Source organism: Myxocyprinus asiaticus, chromosome 30 (genome assembly GCF_019703515.2).
Source record: "Myxocyprinus asiaticus isolate MX2 ecotype Aquarium Trade chromosome 30, UBuf_Myxa_2, whole genome shotgun sequence".
In the NCBI taxonomy this organism is placed as follows: Eukaryota; Metazoa; Chordata; class Actinopteri; order Cypriniformes; family Catostomidae; genus Myxocyprinus; species Myxocyprinus asiaticus.
Genome location: NC_059373.1, coordinates 16,427,781 through 16,448,799, shown reverse-complemented (window position 1 = coordinate 16,448,799; position 21,019 = coordinate 16,427,781). Strand labels below are relative to the sequence as shown.

Here is a 21,019-nt window from a genome sequence, read left to right as displayed (position 1 = left end):
CATTTCATAGACTGTGATGACGCATTTTCGCCATAATTTAGAAGCGTAAATCTTGTTCATACTTTCAATTTTTTATGTTTATTCTTACTAGGGCATAAATAAAAAAAAATAAAAAAAAAAGACAACACTGCTGTGATGGGGTTTCAAATAATGTTGCTGGGGGATTGACAGTAAATTAGGTATCATTCTCTCTTCTGTCTGGCATAATCCTCTTCTTTTCCCCTTTTGGAAAGTCATGGAGTTTTTTTTTTTTTTTTTCACTGTTGGAGCAAATGGGAATGCAAAAATAATATATGCTGTCCTCTATAGAAGTTTACTTCTGAGTTTTACACTCAGAAATACGAAAAGGGTCAATTAATGGTCTGGATACTTTTGGCACATGTAAACGTTTTCAATACCAAAAGATGATTACAGACTAAGGGTAATCATCTAGTCTATTACAAGCAATATTAACTTGCAAACCTTTAGAGAAAAATAATTAAGATAAATAATTAAAGTACTTCAAAAACAAAATATAACATGCATATTCTCACTCTCTCACAAACACACACTTAAGTTGGAAGCAGAAGCTCTCCGGAGAGGCCATACACGTCTGATTTCAACTTTCTGGGTTCCAGACTAAGGGATCGGAATACAAACAGGGCCTTATTCAGAAGAGCCGCACACACAGACTGAAAACACTCAACCCAGCTCGGCTCCACATCCACCTGAAACAACCAGCCCCGGGCAGCTGAATCATGATGGACGTCACTCACAGCTCAAACACACAAAAACGTTCACACATGCTCCTATGAGACAGGTGTGTGTATGTGCGTGAGCGTAAGAGGTCTTAAAACCAGAATTTCCTGACATGGGTGCCAACTTGAGAAATGATTACTTGGCCAGGAACTTTGACAAGTTAGATTGGGTCGTTGATCATTTAATGGAATGTGAACCTGGGCAATTACCAAAATAATGTTTAAACAGTAAGAGACAGTGACCGTCATGCAGCTGTGTGTGACATAGCTTAAACTTATATGGACCTATTTGGATTCTACAGTGGGAGTCCACATTGAAAATCTGGGATCCAAAATCTAATTTAAACTTAGAAATAAACAACATTTTTGAGATTTGAAAAAGTTTAAAACAAAGAAATGTTTTTATGTACTGTAAAATAAGAAATACTTACGATTTCGCACTATTTATGGGTCACTAATCAAATGTAGGCCTGAATAAATTTTTTACATTGTCCATGTTAACCCCTTTGTACAAAAGGCCAGATTTCATTACTTCCATTAAAATACACAAGAACATTCTCAAATCATGCTGAGGCAAGGATCGTGAGTTTCTGCACAAACATGTGGAGTCCATGCCAGTCCCAGTACATGCTGTCATTAAAGCAAAAGGGAGACATCCCAAATACTAATAAATTCATGTTAATTTTTCAATGCTGAATGCTGATAGTATAATTTGTAATGAAAAAATGAAAATATGCAAAACAAAATCAAATAAGTTTCACAAATGGACTCCACTATATCTATTCTATGACAATATATGATGAAGGGGCATTTAGATTAAATGTGTCTTTCTTCTGTAAGTTTTATGAATGGGTAAAATGCTTGTCAATATCACTAACATTGAGCATCTTTATAAAATAAAACTGAAAACAGGTCAAATTTAATACCAGATACCAGAATACCAGAAAATACCAGAATAATTTGCATTCATTTATAAAATAATAACAATAAAATAACTACATTTTTATTTAATATCCAACACTGACATATGGATTTCAGTGGTGCAGTAAACTCATTTTTATCAGTAAATTCAAACCAGCACATGTAGACATGCCTGTAAACTCTGGCAGAAAATGGAGAGTAATTGAGATCTTATGTGAAGGGAAAGCAGAGCCATACTCTACTGCATTGGCAGTACAGTATATACCATACAGCTGCTGAAAGAAAGAGTACATTGTGGAGGGGAATGGGTGTTTCCCACAAGTGCACACAAAAACAACACACAAACATGCGCATATGCACACACATGCAAACAAACACTAAAATACACACACTTACATGCACACCTGGCATCAAGACAAACTAAATCAAAACCAAAGAGGGAATGCTGTAGGGAAAGATACTCCCCGATATTTAGCATTTTCAGTTTATTCAGCTGTGATGCTTGACTTAAAGGTAAAAAAAAATCAAATAAAAAAAAGGAAAACCTGTTACCTATCAGTATAAAAAATTAAACACAGAAAGCCAACACAGAAACATTTCTTTCTTTTTTTTTTTTTTCAGCTGTGTAATGCAAGCTTGCTAAATAAATTCATAATTGGTTTCACTGTCCAGCAGTCTTTTGCTACTATAAAATACCAATCCAATAGATTAGACCTTGTAAATACCAACTGAATAACTGAACATACAGGTATGTGAAATTTAACTGCTAAATAAAGAAAATTGTCCAAAAAAATAAAAATAAAAAAAAATAAAAAAAAGATTAATTTGAAATATTATGGTTTATAGCAGAAATTAATCATTACATTTACTTATAATAGTAGGTATAGTGCACCAGTTCTTGATTTACAGAATTTATCCAACATTATGAAGTCATCATGAACCTGACAACTGGTTGAATTTGATTTGAGACCAAAGTATTCTTCTTTTATTTTGGCAGTTTCCTTTCAATAAACTGGTTGACCAGGTTCACAAAATCTTACTTAACAATTAGTTGACCAATTGGACTGATTCGGTTGAATCACCGAGTTCAACTCGGTGACTCAACGATCTGGTTGCAAGCGGTTCTTGAGTTAAAAGCTCACTGGAAAGAAAGATTAACAGTGAATAACTAATTTCAATTTCAATCTGTTTCTGACACAAAGCAATTGTAAGTTTTCAGGAATGAAGAACATCAGATGTATCGACTATATTTGTGGTACTTTAGTGGTTCTTTTTTGTCAGTTTTGAAGCTCGACAGACAGTCACTATGACATGCTACCATACTACTCTTACTATTTCCGCCATAGATAGATATGGCAAAAGTAGAAACAGTAGTATACTGTAGGTGGTACGCCATTCCGAACTCAGCACAAGAGTCGTTGTTGTATGGAAAAGACCTGCAAGAAGATTTTTCTAAATTTCTTCTTTGTGTTCCATGAAAAAAAACAAAAAAAAAACACAGCATATGTGGTTGGAACGACAAGAAGGTTAGTAAAAATGGCAGAAATTAAATTTTTGGGTCAAGTGTTCCTTTAAACATTTAAAGAAAAAAGCTTAATAACTATAGTCCACTGAGGATGTAAAAAATGCAGTGTTACCTGTAGTGACGAAAGATCTCCTCCTCCACTTCAGTGAAGAAATGGCACTTAGTGCAGGCATACTCTCCAGGATGGTCCAGAACTGGCCCCACCCCTCCATCCCCCGATCCCTCCTCCTCTGGTTTGACTTCTAGTAAGGTGTGAGGGGTGTGAGTGCTGTCATAGTGCAACAGAAGCAAATCGATATCGGTTGAGGTGAACGGGCACTGGTCACACAGGTGGGTGACTGATGCTCTAGGACCAGGTGGGGATGGGGTAGTGGTCCCTCCAGCAGTTAACTGCAGCAGAAGTAGAGCACAGTGTGAGCAGGAGCTTTTACGACAAGCAAAAGGGTAAGAGATCTCCCCCAGGTGCTTCTCAGGAGTGCAGAGCCCACGTGGGCAGAAGGGGCAATGCTTGATGGTGCACTTGTGAATGCTGTGAGCCCTCTGGTAGTGATGCAAAAGTGGAGCCACAATGATTACATCCGGACCGTGGGTCATAGAGTAACGAAAGTCACAGAACTGGCAGTTGTAACTAGTTACTACCGTTTCTGGGTCACCTGCAGTCACGGTTTTCCCACTCTGGTGGTCTTTCTTCCATACACTGGAGTCTGCATCGCGGGCCTTTCTATCCCTGTCCCCTGGACTTCCCTCCCTGACGGCTGCCTGACCATGTCTCTTCTCATAGTGCTCCAGAAGCCTAGATGTGCTGGTGGCTTTGCAGCTGAAACTGCAATACTTACACCAGTAATACACCGCTGGGCTGTCGGCTCCAGTGCGGCTTGGGGAATCGGATGCCCTGATTGGCACGGAGTATCCAGCTACAGAGTCATCTTCTGCCCTCACCGCCACCCGATCTGCCCATTTCCCCTGCTTATCTGCCCCTATGCGTGGCATGCCATTTCCCTTCCAGTCAGAAGACTTCTCCTCAAGGTTGGGGTTGGATGGAGGTGGGCTCTTCATCTTGTTGGGGTGGGTGGCCAGGAAATGCTGCTCAAGATCTACTGAGGAGCTTCCCATGTAGGTGAAGTTACAGAACTTACAGCGGAAGTACTTGGTGTTGCCTTGACAATCCTGTGTCTTCCTCCCAATACCGATGAAGATGCCTGCTAACGTTACCTGTGAACAGGGACGTTGAGAGAGGGGCAAGGAAGGAGATGGGAATGGATGACAAAAAGAGAGAAAATGAGATAAAGAAAAACAACAATCATCCCTGAATAACAGAGAATTACAGATGAAATAGAAGTCTGATATTATAAGACAGACAACAGACTTTCAATAACCCTCCAAATCTTGAAGATGAGGCAGCAGTTATCACTACACAAAAGCATATCACTGCTCATTTTATGTTTTTATTACTTTTCAGTGCTGAGAATTCCAAAAGCATCCAGTGCTCAGACAGGGAGAATGTAAAACCTGCAGAAGAGTCTATGCAGTCATGCATGCAGAGACACAATGTATCTTTTTGGATTAATAATATTCAGGTGTGGATAGAGTAAAATAAAATGGTGTTGGTTCTGCTGCTTTAAAATTAAACTTAAGATTTAAAAACATAAAAAAATAAAATAAAAGAGAAGCTGATGTGATAAAAAAATAACACATTTAATAAAACAAAGAATTGATTGATAGTGATGATGCCTGTTAGTTGTTAAAGCTGAAGTGTGAAATTTCTGGCACCGGACGGAATAGCAAAAATTATAATTTTCAGCCTACAAGTGGTAATTACGGGTTCCAAACACATGAATGACCAAGTGAAGTCATATTTACTAGATAATAACCGGGTTGCAGACTTGTGAAGTTGGAAGGGTCATGTTGACATTAAAGATGATGGAAAGTAATTATTATTTTTAGTTGTATTTTTATTTTTTTTATTTTTTAGATTTTTCAGATTTTTTTTTCTTTATGCAAATGAATTACTTATTTGTTAGGAACCATGTATTAATAAACCATGTACTGTACCATAGATTGTGTAAAAGTGCTACAGGTGTATTATTCAATTATGCTTATTCACCGGTACAACAGAAAAAGAGAGCTTTTACTGTCGTTCATTGCGTATTTTATTTAGTTTGGCTTCTCCTGTCTTGTTTCCAACATAAATATGTAACATGTCCTAATAACAAATTCCAAATTCTAAAGGTACACTTAAAAGGCAGCAATTGTTTTCAAACAGATTTACGAATACACCCTCCATCTGCCATTTGTCGAACAAACAGATAGTCCCCGTCCCAAACACTGGTTGAGCCGATGTTGTTATGTCAGACTGGTTTGGATGCTCAAACAAATAATGGGGAAATCATGCAGCGAAATCAACCTACAAATGGCTCACTTAGAGTTGTCTCTGCATTTTAAACAGGCAGAGGATAAAATATTTAAACACTGAAAAAAATACATACCTTCTTCACCTTTAAATTAACTAACAAACAAAGATTTACTAAATAAATCTGTTTAGTATTTCCAAATACAGACATGCACTAGACATCTGGCCAATAGATAAAAGGATGGAATATTGACATTTGGGATATTTAGCTGGCAGTGACAGAGCCAGAAGAGAGCGTGAGTGGGAGGTCTTGACCCTCATACGCAATGGGGGGAATTCAACGTCATGCTCCAGACAAAACACTCAAGGAATGTCACTGTGCAGACAGACTCTCTCCCTTGAGCAGCCCCTGAGCTGTGTGTTCAACCAATGATTAAATAAACACCCAATGCTTAGTGTTATATGTGCTTGACAGTAATTCTACACATAAGTATTACAGATACAAAGTGGATTAATTTCTAATAAAATCTCAGCTGGTTGCTTTGAATCATTTGTTTAAGCTATTGCATTTATGCTGGGTGCACTTGCGCCACAGACAACAAAAGCCTCCACTTAATACAGATTTTTTTCACATTTATAATCTGGTAAAAATCTCTAATTGCGATGTGCAACAACATCCATTATGCGTCCTTCACAGCAATAAAAGTTAGCAACAAATTTAAAGACTTCACACTGATGTACTTGGTGAAAAAAAAGCAAAGAGAACATCTGATAGATATATATGTGTGTGTGTGTGTGTGTGTGTGTGTGTGTGTGTGTGTATACACACACAAACACACACACACACCCACACACACACACACACACACACACACACACAACCGGTCAAAAGTTTTGAACACTTGACTGAAATTCAAGTTAATTCCCATAGTTCCATTTATGTTATTCCATAGTTTTGATGACTTTACTATTATTCTAAAATGTGAAAAAAAATCTAATAAAAAATTTACGTTTCAAAACTTTTGACTGGTAGTGTATATGTATGTGTATATATATATATATATATATATATATATATATATATATATATACACACACACATACATACAACTTCTGACTTCAACTGTATCTATCGATCTAAATTATATATATATATATATATATATATATATATATATATATATATATATATATATATATATATATATATATATAGATAGATAGATAGATAGATAGATCAATAGATAGATAGATAGATCAATAGATAGACACATACATATGTACATGCATTTCAGCAGAGAGACAGCATCATCGTTGCATCGATCATCGAAACATTCGGTGGGTAAACTGGGCAAAATGACTCCTGCACTGGCTAAAACTAAAAGCTTCCAAACGTGGCTCATTTCGAAGAAACGCTGAACTTAAATATGCCACTTAAACTGTAAACATGACATTGTTGAAGTGAAGAGTGAAACCGTGCAGAAATTTGGGCAGATAAATGACTTTGACATCTGTTCATTACCCATCGTTTAAAATAAATCGACTCCAGTGTTTTCACTGGCTCCCCTCACCGGCTTCCCTACACTCTTTTTCCCCCTTTCTTTCATTGGGAGAATGAGAAACTGTAGTCGTCGATATTACTGCATGGAAAATTCCACTAGGAATGAATTCTGAATAGACTCATTATTTAAACTTTTTTTCCGAAAACAATTCTATGGTATTATGACAATTTGTAGAGGTGCTGATGTTGCATAGAAAAAGATTGAGGCCAGTATTATTAGAAGAAAAAGAAAATCACATACTAAGTTCTGCTGACTGCCCAACTCATGCACTATTCATTTGACTGACTACATGCACATGTGCAAACCAGGTAACTGTTCATAATAGTCAATTTAAACATGAAACAATAAACCTAGTGCTTCAATAAATCAGCCAAAAATGTTGTCCCAGAACAAATCCAGATAGAGTGTGTCAGCATAATCTACACTAATTTCCTCCCACATATTTTTTGTTTGTTTGTTATTACGAATCAGAAATCACCTAGGTGATATGACCAATGAATGCTTGTGTTTAAATTCCAATGGGGCAGATTGATTGCTTATTCATTACGTTATTTTAAAACACATGCATGGCTAACTCTGAACAAATATAGATTCAAGTCTAAATTTCTGCATTAATTCAGCCAACTTTCATTTAGTGTGTAAGTGTTGTGCGTGACTTTGCATGCGTCATGTCCAGTAACCATGTGTCTACTGGTTTTACTTCTGTGACAAATTTTAGTTTCACATCTGCATGAGCACATAATTTTTAATCCTTAATAACCCAAGGGTCTGACACTGGGTCTGTTCCAAAGCCAAGTGAGCTTTGCGGCCTACTGCCCACCAAGGCAGCTACCTTCTAAGGGGCTGTTCAGGCAGAATTCACTCCTGCAGCTAAAACAGCTAGACGGAGCGCAACAGATAACAGAATGCAGGTGTCTCAGACAGATGCGAAAACGCATTTGGTGTGAACTTAAGACAGCATCTCAATTAACATGGAACCAAGGTAACTGTTTTGGAATGTTTTACATGTGCCCTCCGCAGAGGAGACTCGACTCACAATTTAATTCAATAGAGTTTGATGTTAAAAATGAGTTGTAGTTGAGAAAGTTACTAAAGCTGACAATCAGCCCCATCAGGCTAAAAGCAAGGGACCTTTCTGGAATTGGCTGGAATATGTTTACCCTCATAAGCATAAAAACAAAATTGGGTAAAATGGTCAATTTACTTATACTGAACTATTTTATTTTTATTAATAGTTTTCATAAAAGAATAAACTACATTATCATTTTGCATTCTACACAAAGGATGCATACATTGCTGCCTTAGAATTTGACCACAACAGGGTATCTTAGGATGCAGCATAATTATGATGCCTACACTGTCAAAAATAAATTTCTCAACCAGTTTTTTTTTTTTTTTTTTTTTTTTTTTTGTAGTTTTTCATAAAATATTACACAAAAATAAACAAAAAATAAACTTAATTCAATTGGAAAATTTGTTTTTCTTATACCATTGGTTCTTGCTTAATAAACCTCACTAAATTTTGTTGATTTATCTGAAAACAAGACTTGTCATTTTTCTTAAGTAAATGCATCTTGTTTTATGGATGTTAAGATAATTTTACTGGAAAACAAGACAAAAATAGTGATTAAGAAAAATACTTTCATTAAGTGTATCTTTTGGAACAGCCTTTGCATCAGGAGCATGCCTGTAATGCTGCCTCCATAGGCCGCTCACTAGGTGTTGGAACAGAGCATACAGTATGTGATGTGCTTTGCGATTACCTGTACGTCATAGGTGCCGTTAAGCACCGAAGAACCAGGTGACCGTGCTTCTGCTGCAGAGCCGGTCTGAGCCGACTGGCCGAGGAGCCGCACTGAGTCTTTGGCCTGTGTCTGGGCTGTGAACTGCACCATGTTGTGTAGTGCCAGGATCTTATTGTCCAACTCTGCGTCCTGTCGCGTCCGGTTGTGCAGGCCCAGATGGTACTTACGAAAGTGTTTTATCAGGTCCGTGGGGTCATTGCCATAGTAACCATACCCACAAATGTTGCACTTAAAGTCCTGCAGTTTGGGTGAGGTGGGCAGGGGGGCTCCCGTCTCAGCTCCCAGAGGACTGGAAACCTCCTCCGCTCCCCCTATGGGCCTTTGTGGATGAAGGGTAACAGGTGAGACTTTGGAGCCTTCTACACCCACTTCACACGGGCTGTCAGAGCCCAGCAAAGATGGTGGGCTGTGGGTGGGTTCCCTCTCTTCTCCATTACTGGTGCAGCTCTGTACAATGACACAGCCTGACCGGGTGGCCGGTCTTAGACCGTTTTGTCCCTCCTCACCATCTCTAGCCACGCTCAGCACCAGGTCCCCTTCCTCGTCTGGATCTGATTGCATCGGGGAGGTGGCAGAGTCCAGCAACCCGGTTTCAGAGCCCTCACAGCTGGGGTCGGACGCTGAGTTGGCTGCCTCTTTGTGGCTGGGGTAATGTAAGTCAGGCCTGCCTGGTTTGATGGGGCCAGGGGAGGACGGCTCTTCCTGCTCTTCGCCCATCGGCCTGTCAGGCTCAGAGGCCTGGTTCCCTGTGGTTCCGCTCTCTGGCCCCGTGGCCTCGTCAGCCACCGCCTCGCCCTCCTCTTCCTCACCGCCGAAGCTTCTCAAAGGGGGATTCTTTTTCCGCACCATATCTGGAACCCAACAGAGGAGAAGACCACTATTAGTGACTTGTCATTACTCAAGTAACGCGCTCAGTGTTCGGTGCAGTCTGTTCAAATTTTAAAAACATTTCTGGAGCCAATGGCGCCTATTTTGCTCTCTATAAAAGCTTTTCAATTGTTCTTTGATTTCAAAAATCATTTTCAGAAGACGAAAAGGTCTAGTTTTCCAGCTCAAGCCATAAACAGCAACGAGGTTCTAATATCACCATGTGCATTTGTTCATATTTTAATAAATAAAATCTGTGCACTTTTGTCACTGATGTGGTTTAGGGACACATATTTTAATTAGTTCACAAAATCAAAGATGATAGGGAGAGAGAAAAAAGTGGAATTTATAAAGTAATTCATGGCAATTACCATGAGTAATCAACGAGGTCATATGTGTTTGTTCATACAAAACAGGAATTAAAATTGCACTTCATATCCCATCAACTAGGCTTTGCTTTGGCATAAACTACACTAAATGAATTTATACAACAGATTAAGCAGTACGCAACTAAACATTATTTTGTATCTAGTAGTTGCATAATGCTGTTTGTATGTGTGTGTGCATTTGTTGCCCAGTTTCAATTCTGGGCAATTACCGTTTCTCATGATTTAGCTAACAAAACAAGGGTCTGTCTTATTTCGACAGACCATCGACAGCAATTTCCTTATTTCGTCTGCAAAGCAAATGTATATTAAATAAAGTAATCCATGCTTTGCAAATGGACCACACCTTAACCAGAGCAAAGTTAATAAAAGCTTACAGAAAATCTAATCTAAAGCACCATTTCACAAATCTAACCACGCCTTTTCATATCATTTACATCATTTCTAATACTCTCGCAGTCATTACATTGCAAATCTGAGGCTTCATAGCTTCTAAACGAACACAAATGCACACTACAGTGGGTGTGCTACCCATCCAAAATTCATATTGTTGAGAAACGCACTCATTTGTGTCATATTAATACCTCCAAAAAGAGCTCGCACTTCAAGAAGAAATTACTAATAATGACTATAAGATGCAACTGATGGCATTTTTGAAAGCTTACATTATTAATCTGCCATTAAACATCCAAAACAGCATATCATTATAGTATCATCTCAAGAAAGGTAATCAGACATATAAATCTAAAAACAGGCTACAGTGTGATAACTGATCTATAATGACTTGTGACGATTAAAATGACAAATAAACAAGATGGTAATTATCGCTCCACAATATAAAAAAGTGAGCCACATCAAGATTTCCATTTCATAAACTGTGGATCAGGGTGATGCAGTCAAAAAAAAAACACTCATTTGGCCATGGAAAATTATTTTAAAGAACTATTCATTTACTGAACTAGCAGTGTCGTCTCAATTTCTGTTCGCTGTAACTCATTCTGAGAATAAAAGTATAGTTTAATATAGTTACTTTTGGCACCAATGTAAGACTTTTTAAGGGCTCAATTTTAAAAACAACAAATTGAGAATTTTAAATAATTTGAATGCTGAAACCCTGTTTTAGACAGCTATTCATTCACCAAACTAGAAGTGCAGCCTCTCTATCTTTTTTCTTAGAATAAAGTATAGCTTCATCAGAGAAGGATATTCAGGAATATCTTTACCAACATAGGGATAAAATGGAATGGAGTGGGGGGACAAAAAAAAGTTTCTAATACCTGATATGGCCACAATTACATTACATTTTCAAGGAAAGAAATAAGACATTACCATTTCAGTCTGCCATCAAACAGACAGAATAACCTGCTTTTATGCCTCCCAGGCATTTGCAGCGTTCCTGTACTAGTCAATTCAAATCACTTGTTCACTTTCCACCTCACCCCCTTCCTCTCCTTTCCTTTATTAAACTGCTCCTCTTCTGTTATTGTGCCTACTCAAGAACTTAATAAAGTATAATATGCTTTTTGAAGAGGACAGGACAATCAATTTCCTTAATTAAAAAAGCAGAGGGGGTCGGGGGGAATGTATCGACAGCGGCCTCTGTCTGCATACAGAGCAAAGAAGATAGAACAGGTCTGTTCCTTCAAGTGCTTTACGACACTTCAGTTAATGCAATCTAATGACAGGAGTCAGAGCTCAATCATGGGCGTAGACGTTCAGCTTTTATATGTGCGTGTTACCACAATGTGCTTGCAAAATAACAATTCTCACTTCTTGAACAAGAGAGTTAACTAAGTGTTACTAAGTGAAAAATGACAAATGCTTTTGAAGCATACAGACATTATTGCTGCATTAACGTCATGTCAGAATTGTCCAAATTACTGTAATTACAATGTTCCGCTTTGTAGCCAGTAAAACATTGTGACGTCATGTAAAAACAACCAACAACCATGTGGGCATCAACAGTTAAAAGTTGTTAGGTAGCAACCTCTGTTTGAGATTTATGTCATGATCATTGCCATAGAAACATATAATTTCTCAGTCGGAGGATATGAACAGCTCAGCGTAGAATCTCAGATCCAGTATAAATAAAGTTTTCGTAATTACTGTAATTCCAATATGACATGAGTGCAGCATAATTTACTAGATATAACCAACTAATTTAATTTTCAGCATTTGAAAACTCTGAATTGCTCACTATTTTAATCTCAGGTTCTCAAGTGTACCAGTTCAACTCAATACAATTTGAATTCTTTGGATACATTATGACATCACATCCAAAATGAACTACAGATGACAAGCGGATTGCTGAGTGATTAACAAATGTTTTGATGGCCACTTGCCATCACTCTACATAAACACAAAATTCACTAACATCACGCAGACAGTTTGACGTGAAAAACAGCACTGGCCGCACACCATTTGACAGCACACCTCTTAGCCTGTCTTTTCGGAATCAAAAAAGGCCGGCCACATTCACACATAGCCTCATTTGTGAAGATGCAATGTGACTCCAAATATGTCAACTTCACTGTCAAACTCATTTAGGAGATCTTATTTCACACACAACAACACTAAAGGGGATTTCCTCGAGGAGCCCGGCCTAGTCTGGTCAGCTAGATGAGATTTTTAGTGGTGGTGGTTTTAACTGATGTCAGGAAGAGACCAAGTCGTCCTCAACAGGCGGTGGGTCTGTGGAGTCCAGATGATGTCCAGGTGGTTGAAGTTAGACCCTGTAGGACCTTTCAGCTCTGCGGTGGGAGTAAATCTAAGTTTACTTGTGCTTGTGTTTGCATTCATTAGAGTTGTTTTGGATACGAGTGTCTGCCCAAGGTAATGTAGAGGTGCCGCAAAGTAAGAGATTACTGCTTAATGGGTCTGCTTAAAAACACACCCACAGAAATACAAGCACACACTGGGAAGATGATAAAACCGCTCCCTTTTCATGCTATGAGCAATTCCTGTATTGTTAAACAAGATATGATGCAGATGAGGCTGTCCACCCAGATCTGATGATAGAAGTTAGCAACAGTCTCTTACAGAATCCAGAGGTACTCTACGGAGCAAGGTTTAATGAAGACTTTCTTGCTGTCCAGTTCTGAATCTTTGCATGCAAATGTTAAAGGAATAGCTTAGTCCAAAAATGAAAATTCTGTCATTGTTTACTCATTTTCATTCTGTTCCAAACCTGTATGAATCTCTCTCTAATTTGGAACACAAAAGGAGATATTAGGCAGAATTAGAACCTCACACACTATCATTGTATGGAAAAAGATGCAATAAAAGAGAATAGTGACTGACGCTGTCAATCTCTAACATTCTACCCAACATCTCATTCTGTGTTCCACGGAAGAAGGTACGTCACACAGGTTTGGAACAAAATCAGGGTGAGTAAATGATTACAAAACTGTAACGTTCCATTTAAGTTTGATTGTACATCTTGCCTCACCAATAAAATGCATGCTATGTTTTAGTTTGACTAAACTGAATGAACTAGCTACAGATGTCAAAAGTACCGGCGCTTCAAAACAAAGTAATAAAAATGTAACCATACTCAATTCAGTACCTGCACACTGTCTAATTTACAGTTGACAACCTTTAAATACTTTGCGTACTCTAATGTAAACAAGAGGGACAAAAAAACAAACAAAAAAAAACATTATTGAGTGTGTATATTAGGCCTTGCGATGTAAAAACATCCTAATAAACCCATCATCATTTAATATGGTTAATTTTAATTTTAACTAAAATATAAAAAAAAGAGAAAAAAACTAACTGCTCTTAATTTATTTATTAAGAATGTTATATTGTTTTCTTTATTACTAATTCATTTAAAAATTACTTGGGAAAACTTTTTTTTATTAGGGATAGTTCACCCCAAAAAGAAAATTCTGTCAACATTTAGGCTACTCATGTTAATCCATATCCGTCTGACACAAAAGGAGATGTGAGGCAGAATGACAGCCTCAGTCACCATTCACTTTCATTGTATGGAAAAAAGATGCAATGAAAGTGAATGGTGACTGAGACTAACTTACTATCTCCTTGTGTTTGAATTCATTGTTTGTTTGTTTTTTATTGCCATTGTTTCAATTTAACTTGATATTAAAATTGAACTGTTTAAATGTCCTAAAGGAGTTCAAAGCATTTGAGTTTTCACTGTCATTCCAGAACTGGTACTAAGAATCATAACGTTTCACTGATATTGGAATCGACAACGCTGAAATGTTAGTGTCGTGACAACCCTAGAAAAATATTTCAAGCTAGCCCATAGCTATTTTATGGTCTCAGACTTACGTACTGTCTCACTCTATCATTGTGAGTTTAGCTGTAAGCCTCTCTACCTCGCAGTCCCAGAAGCATCAGATGAGAGCCAAGATTCACACACAGCTGGAGGACCCCAAGGAGCGCTGCAGGCTGGGTCACTCCAATCTCTCCACCCAGAGAGTCTGTTTATTAAAAATACATTACCCAAACCGCCCGTCATAATTCAGGCCTGTGCTTTCAATTCACTGGGGGTGGATCTGAGTAAAGTCTTAAATAACAAGTCCTATACACACACTAATCCGGACGCTCACTCGTATAAATACTAAAACACTTGCATAAGCACACACACACACTACTGATCAGCCAGGCAGAATATTAAGTTCCTTGTGATCTAAAATGATGGGACTCATTTTGCATTCTTTATTTACAGTCATCATAAATTGAAGCAATAGACAGGAAAAAAGAAAGAAAATATACGCTCTAATAACTTTCTGTCATGACAGTGTGGAGGAAAGGGTTTCTAAAATAGTTACTGGTAGGATCACAGCAGCGCTAAACTTTTCTGAACTAAAACAGCAGATTAAAGGGTTAGTTCGCCCAAAATTTAAAATGACTGTACTTTCTTCTGTGGAACACAAGGGGAGATGTCAGGCAGGATGTAAGAGACTGATTGTCTCAGTCACCATTCACTTTTATTCTTTATAGTGTTGTCACTGTACCAAAAGTCGGTACCGATACCAGTAAAGATTTCACGATTCTTGATACCAATTTCTATACCACAGAAAAAAAAAAAAAAAAAAAAGGTAATATGCAATTGAACTCACTCCTTTAGCCGATTAAAATGTTACATTTCAAAGTAAATAATACATTGAAACAAACGCATGTTTCCTTCGAGTGTTTCTCTTTAAGTAAACATTGCTTCAAGTTTTTTTTTTTTTTTTAAGTAGCATCCTATGAAATCAGATTCATTTTTTTCTAAATTAAATGTTTTCCCCCAAATTCTAAGTTCTTCATTTTTTCTGAATTCTATATTTTAAAGTTTAATTCAATTTCATCATTAAAAGTGTGTTTAATCAAATGGTTCCAAACCGTAATCAAATGAAAATAGAACAATTACTTTTCAAATAGGCACGTGGCGGTATTCAGTTATACGGTATATCACGGTAAATAACATGCACGGTATTGATATCGTGGGCACTTCAAAATACCGTAACCTTTTGGCCAAATTGATTAGATTTTTATGATCGCACAGTAGTTTTTATCCAATCAACAAACAAACCAGCATGGACGAGAAACGTGGATAAAGGAGGAACGTAGCCGACCCTTTATCCGCCTCCTAATAGGGTTATGTCGTAAGTGTGGAAGTATTTTGGGTTCCAAAAAAATGCGGAAGGATTGTTGGTTGGAGATGGCTTCCCTTTGTGCAAAGCATGCGGCAGAAAAACACGGGAACACCTCCAACATGTTCGCTCATCTGACAATCATCCCGTGTAATTCAGCGAGATGAAGATAAGTTGTGACAGTTCTGCTTGTTTTTCCAAACTGTTTTTGAAAACTGAGAGAAAACGCTCTAAGAGACAATTAGCTAAGTGACCACTAAGATGACAAAAGAAAGTGAACTGTAGTTTCCATCTGCAGATGTGTAGCTTGTTTTCAAGTGGCCAGACAGTAGTTCACTAAAACTCTGCAAGCTACACAGTAACATTTGCGTCTTGTAGTAAAACTCAAATACATTTGTAATCAGCTAACACTAAGCCCTGTAATTAATAATGGCAATGTGGTACAATGATGATTTCAATATTAATTTCAAGTTGGAACGGCATGCAATCCTATGTTTCCTTACAGTGTGAGTGAACTTACGGTTATTAAATTTGTAGCTAGCACCTTATATTGTATTAGCAACAGGCTTGCTATCCAGAAAAAAATACAAAAAAACGTGCATACTTTTGTTGTAGCCTAGTAGCTGGCATGATCAAATCAATCTAGCCTCACTTTAACATTAGCCTCAACAAGACAATGTCTATTCTGATCTGTAATGATCAGTGGCCCAATGGCATAATGATCACTGAAATATTAAGACATCAACTAAATGTTATATTTGTTAATGTTATAAAGGTTAAACTTGTTACTTGTTTGCTTACTGTTCAACCAGTTTTTTGTAATGTAATTCAATACCGTGATAACAATGTTTACCATGATAAAAGCTTCAGCAATTATCGTGACATGAAAATTTGATACGCCACATGCCTATTTTCAACATTCCATTGCAAATTTTTATTAAATGAAGTGCTTTAGTAAAGATCCTCACAACATAATCTAACACAACATAGGTCTTATTTTTGTAAAATAAAGTGCTGCACAACAGAGCATCACATTATAAATAAAAACAATGATGAAAACTTCTATTCAGTACAACAGCACTCTTGCTTGTGAAATATAGGTTAAACATAATAATAGTAATCATAAAATTCATTTTACTAAACACTATTATTATATTTCTTTCACCTTTTCTTAAATTTCAAGTGTCAAGCTTTTATTTTGAAACTTTTATTTTGACGTGAAGATTTTTCTGGTTCTGTGTTTGTGATGGTAGTTTTCAAATTTCAGATAAGACAGTGGTTGTATAACAATGCTGCAATTTACAGCTGAAGTCAGAAGTTTACATACTCATTTTTTAACCACTCCACAGATTTAATATTAGCAAACTATAGTTTTGGCAAGTCGTTCAGGACATCTACTTTGTTCATGACACAAGTAATTTTTCCAAAAATTGACAGATTGTTTCACTTTTAATTGACTATATCATGATTCCAGTGGGTCAGAAGTTTACATACACTAAGTTAACTGTGCCTTTAAGCAGCTAGGAAAATTCCAGAAAATGAGGTCAATCCTTTATACAATTAGCCAATTAGCTTCTGATACGAGGTGTACTGAATTGGAGGTGTACCTGTGGATGTATTTTAAGGCCTACCTTTAAACTCAGTGCCTCTTTGCTTGACATCATGGGAAAATCAAAAGAAATCAGCCAAAACACCATGGGACCACACAGCCATCATTCCGCTCAGGAAGGAGACACATTCTGTCTCCAAGAGATGAACGTAGTTTGGTGCGAAAAGTGCAAATCAATCCCAGAACAACAGCAAAGGACCTTGCGAAGATGCTGGAGGAAACAGGTAGACAAGTATCTATATCCACAGTAAAATGTGTCCTATATTGACATAACCTGAAAGGCTGCTCAGCAAGGAAGTAGACAATGCTCTAAAACTGCCATAAAAAAGCCAGACTACAGTTTGCAAGTGCACATGGGGACAAAGATCTTACTTTTTGGAGAAATGTCCTCTGGTCTGATGAAACAAAAATTGAACTGTTTGGCCATAATGACCATCGTTATGTTTGGAGGAAAAAGGGTAAGTCTTGCAAGCCAAAGAACACCATCCCAAATGTGAAGCATGGGGGTGACAGCATGTTGTGCAGGTGTTTTGCTGCAGGAGGGACTGGTGCACTTCACAAAATAGATGGCATCATGAGGAAGGAAAATGATGTGGATATATTGAAGCAACATCTCAAGACATCAGCCAGAAAGTTAAAGCTTGGTCGCAAATGGGTCTTCCAAACGGACAATGACCCCAAGCATACCTAAAAAGTTGTGGAAATATGGGTTAAGGACAACAAAGTACTGAAGTGGCCATCACAAAGCCCTGGCCTCAATCTGATAGAAAATTTGTGGGCAGAACTGAAAAAGCATGCGCAAGCAAGGAGGCCTACAAACCTGACACAGTTACACCAGTTCTGTCTGGAGGAATGGGCCAAACTTCCAGCAACTTATTGTGAGAAGCTTGTGGAAGGCTACCCAAAAGTTTGACTCAAGTTAAACAATTTAAAGGCAATGCTACCAAATACTAACAAAGTGTATGTAAATTTCTGACCCACTGGGAATGTGATGAAAGAAATAAAATCTGAAATAAATCATTCTCTCTACTATTATTCTGACATTTCACATTCTTAAAATAAAGCAGTGATCCTAACTGACCTAAGACAGGGAATGTTTTCTATGATTAAGTGTCAGGAATTGTGACAAACTGAGATTAAATGTATTTGGCTAAGGTGTATGTAAACTTCTGACTTCAACTGTAATTGCATAAATATACTGTATATTCTACAGGTGCTGCTCATGTCACAGTGTATGTGCACTCTCTACTGTCATCTACTACAATAAGTACAGCATGTGATGCTCATAAAATGGGGTTGTTTTCAGCATATGAGCAGCTTCACACATCATTTTTGCAGCACGCAGTACATGTAGACTGTATATATATTTAAATTGCATACATTTGCGGTTTAATAATCACACTACATATTACTACAATTGTCCATTTCAGTGTAAAAGGAGACACAGAATATGCGCTCAAATAAGCATGGGAGAATTTGTAAGCAATTGTTTGTAGGCTATGTCAGACAGCGCACTGGAACCAAATTAGGTCAGTGCTCAGCACTACAGGTACTGCAGAAACACTGCTATCATTACATCTTTTTTTATTTTAGTATCAACTTGGTACTGAAGTACTGGTACTTTTGACAACACTAATAAAAAGAAAAGAAGCAAAGAAAATGAATGGTGACTGAGCTAAAATTCTGCCTAACGACTATCGTGATAAGTCATACGGGCTTGGAACGACACGAGGGTGAGTAAATCATAACTTTAAAGAACTTAATTTATGACTGTTTTAGCTTGCATGTTTCCAGGATTTGCCAATATGGGGTTACAAAGGGTCTAAGAATGACATCCAAAAAAACTAAAAGTGACTATAAAATGAAACAGGCCTCCCTTTCCACCCTAACAATGCTATATTCAACAGCACACATGGCAATTAGCCACTACTTGGATCCGTCAAGCAAACCGTGTGTGCAGTCACATCCAAGAGCGAGTCTTCATAAAAGTGTTCCCCCAGCAATCCCACAAATCCACCTTGTGACATCCTCTTTATTATTCCTCCCATCCTTTATGATGTCACCGCCACAGACTTTTACAGTAAAAAAAAAAAAAAAAAAAAAAAAGGCCTCAGAGGACCCGTCTTCTCGAAGAGTTTAATCTCATTTGTAACATTAGGAATAAATCACATTACTGTCAGTACAGCAGAGTTTCAAGCATGCAGAGGGTCTATGGAAAACACATATGTGAGATGCTAGATAGACAGAGGGAAATTAATTATCATTAAGACGAAATGTCAAGAGGAGGAACTGGACTATGAGTCAGTCTCCCTCCCAACCCCACATCTCCCTTATACACCCTCCACTTTGAGTGATACACACGCTTTCACATACACTGATCAGCCACAACATTAAAACCACTGACAGGTGAAGTGAATAACATATATTATCTCGTTACAATGGCACCTGTCAAGGGGTGGGATTTATTAGGCAGCAAGTGAACAGTCAGTTCTTGAATTTCATGTGTTGGAAGCAGGAAAAATGGGCAAGCGTGAGAATCTGAGCGACTTTGACAAGGGCCAAATTGTGATGGCTAGACTACTTGGTCAGGTCATCTCCAAAACGGCAGGTCTAGTGGGGTATTCCCGGTATGCAGTGGTTAGTACCTACCAAAAGTGGCCAAGGAAGGACAACCGGTGAACCGTCGACAGGGTCATGGGTGCCCAAGGCTTATTTATGTGCATAGGTAGCAAAGGCTAGCCCGTCTGGTCCGATCCCACAGAAGAGCTATTGTAGCACAAATTGCTGAAAAACTTATGCTGGCCATGATAGAAAGGTGTCAGAACACATAGTGCATCACAACTTGCTGCTTATGGGGCTGCATAGCTGCAGACTGGTCAGAGTGCCCATGCTGACCCCTGTCCACCGCCGAAAGCACCTACAATGGGCACGTGAGTGTCAGAACTGGACCATGGAGCAATGGAAGAAGCTGGTCTGGTCAGATGAATCATGTTTTATTTTAGATCATGTAGACAGCCGGGTTCATGTGCGTCTTTTACCTGGGGAAGAGATGGCAGCAGGATGCACTATGAGAAGAAGGTAGGCCGGCGGAGGCAGTATGATGCCTGGGCAATGTTCTGCTAGGAAACCCTGGGTCCTGGCATTAATGTGGATGTTACTTTGACACATACCACCTACCTAAAGATTGTTGCAGACCACGTACACCCCTTCATGGGAACGGTATATGCGTCTTGCCACACTGCAAAAATTGTCCAGGAATGGTTTAAGGAACATGAAAAAGAGTTCAAGGTGTTGGACTTGGCCTCCAAATTCCTCAGATCTCAATCCGATTGAGCAGCTATGGGATGTGCTGGACCAACAAGTCCAATTCATGAAGGCACCACCTCACAACTTACAGGACTTAAAGGATCTGCTGCTAAAGTTTTGGTGCCAGATACCACAGGACACCTTCAGAGCTTTTTGTGGAGTCCATGCCTCGACGGGTCAGAGCTGTTTTGGCGGCACGAGGGGGACCTACACGATATTAGGCAGGTGGTTTTAATGTTGTGGCTGATCGGTGTATGTACAATGTAACTGTGTGTCACATTAATTTGACCCACTGGCTCAAAACTGTCAAAGAAATAATTGCCTCTAAAACAAGATAACTACCAA

The 21,019-nt window shown here is 38.2% G+C and overlaps 1 protein-coding gene across 6 annotated transcripts in view; it reads right to left on the bottom strand.

The window, feature by feature from the left end:
- trps1 (trichorhinophalangeal syndrome I) overlaps positions 1 to 21,019 on the bottom strand; it is a 221,675-nt gene that overhangs the window by 119,641 nt on the left and 81,015 nt on the right. For all 6 annotated transcript variants that reach the window (XM_051663822.1, XM_051663821.1, XM_051663827.1 and 3 more), the window contains 2 exons: positions 8,859 to 9,751; positions 3,296 to 4,395 (listed from right to left, as the gene is read on the bottom strand). In XM_051663822.1, coding sequence (XP_051519782.1) covers positions 3,296 to 4,395; positions 8,859 to 9,751 — 1,993 coding nt within the window. The remainder of the gene's footprint in view (positions 1 to 3,295; positions 4,396 to 8,858; positions 9,752 to 21,019) is intronic.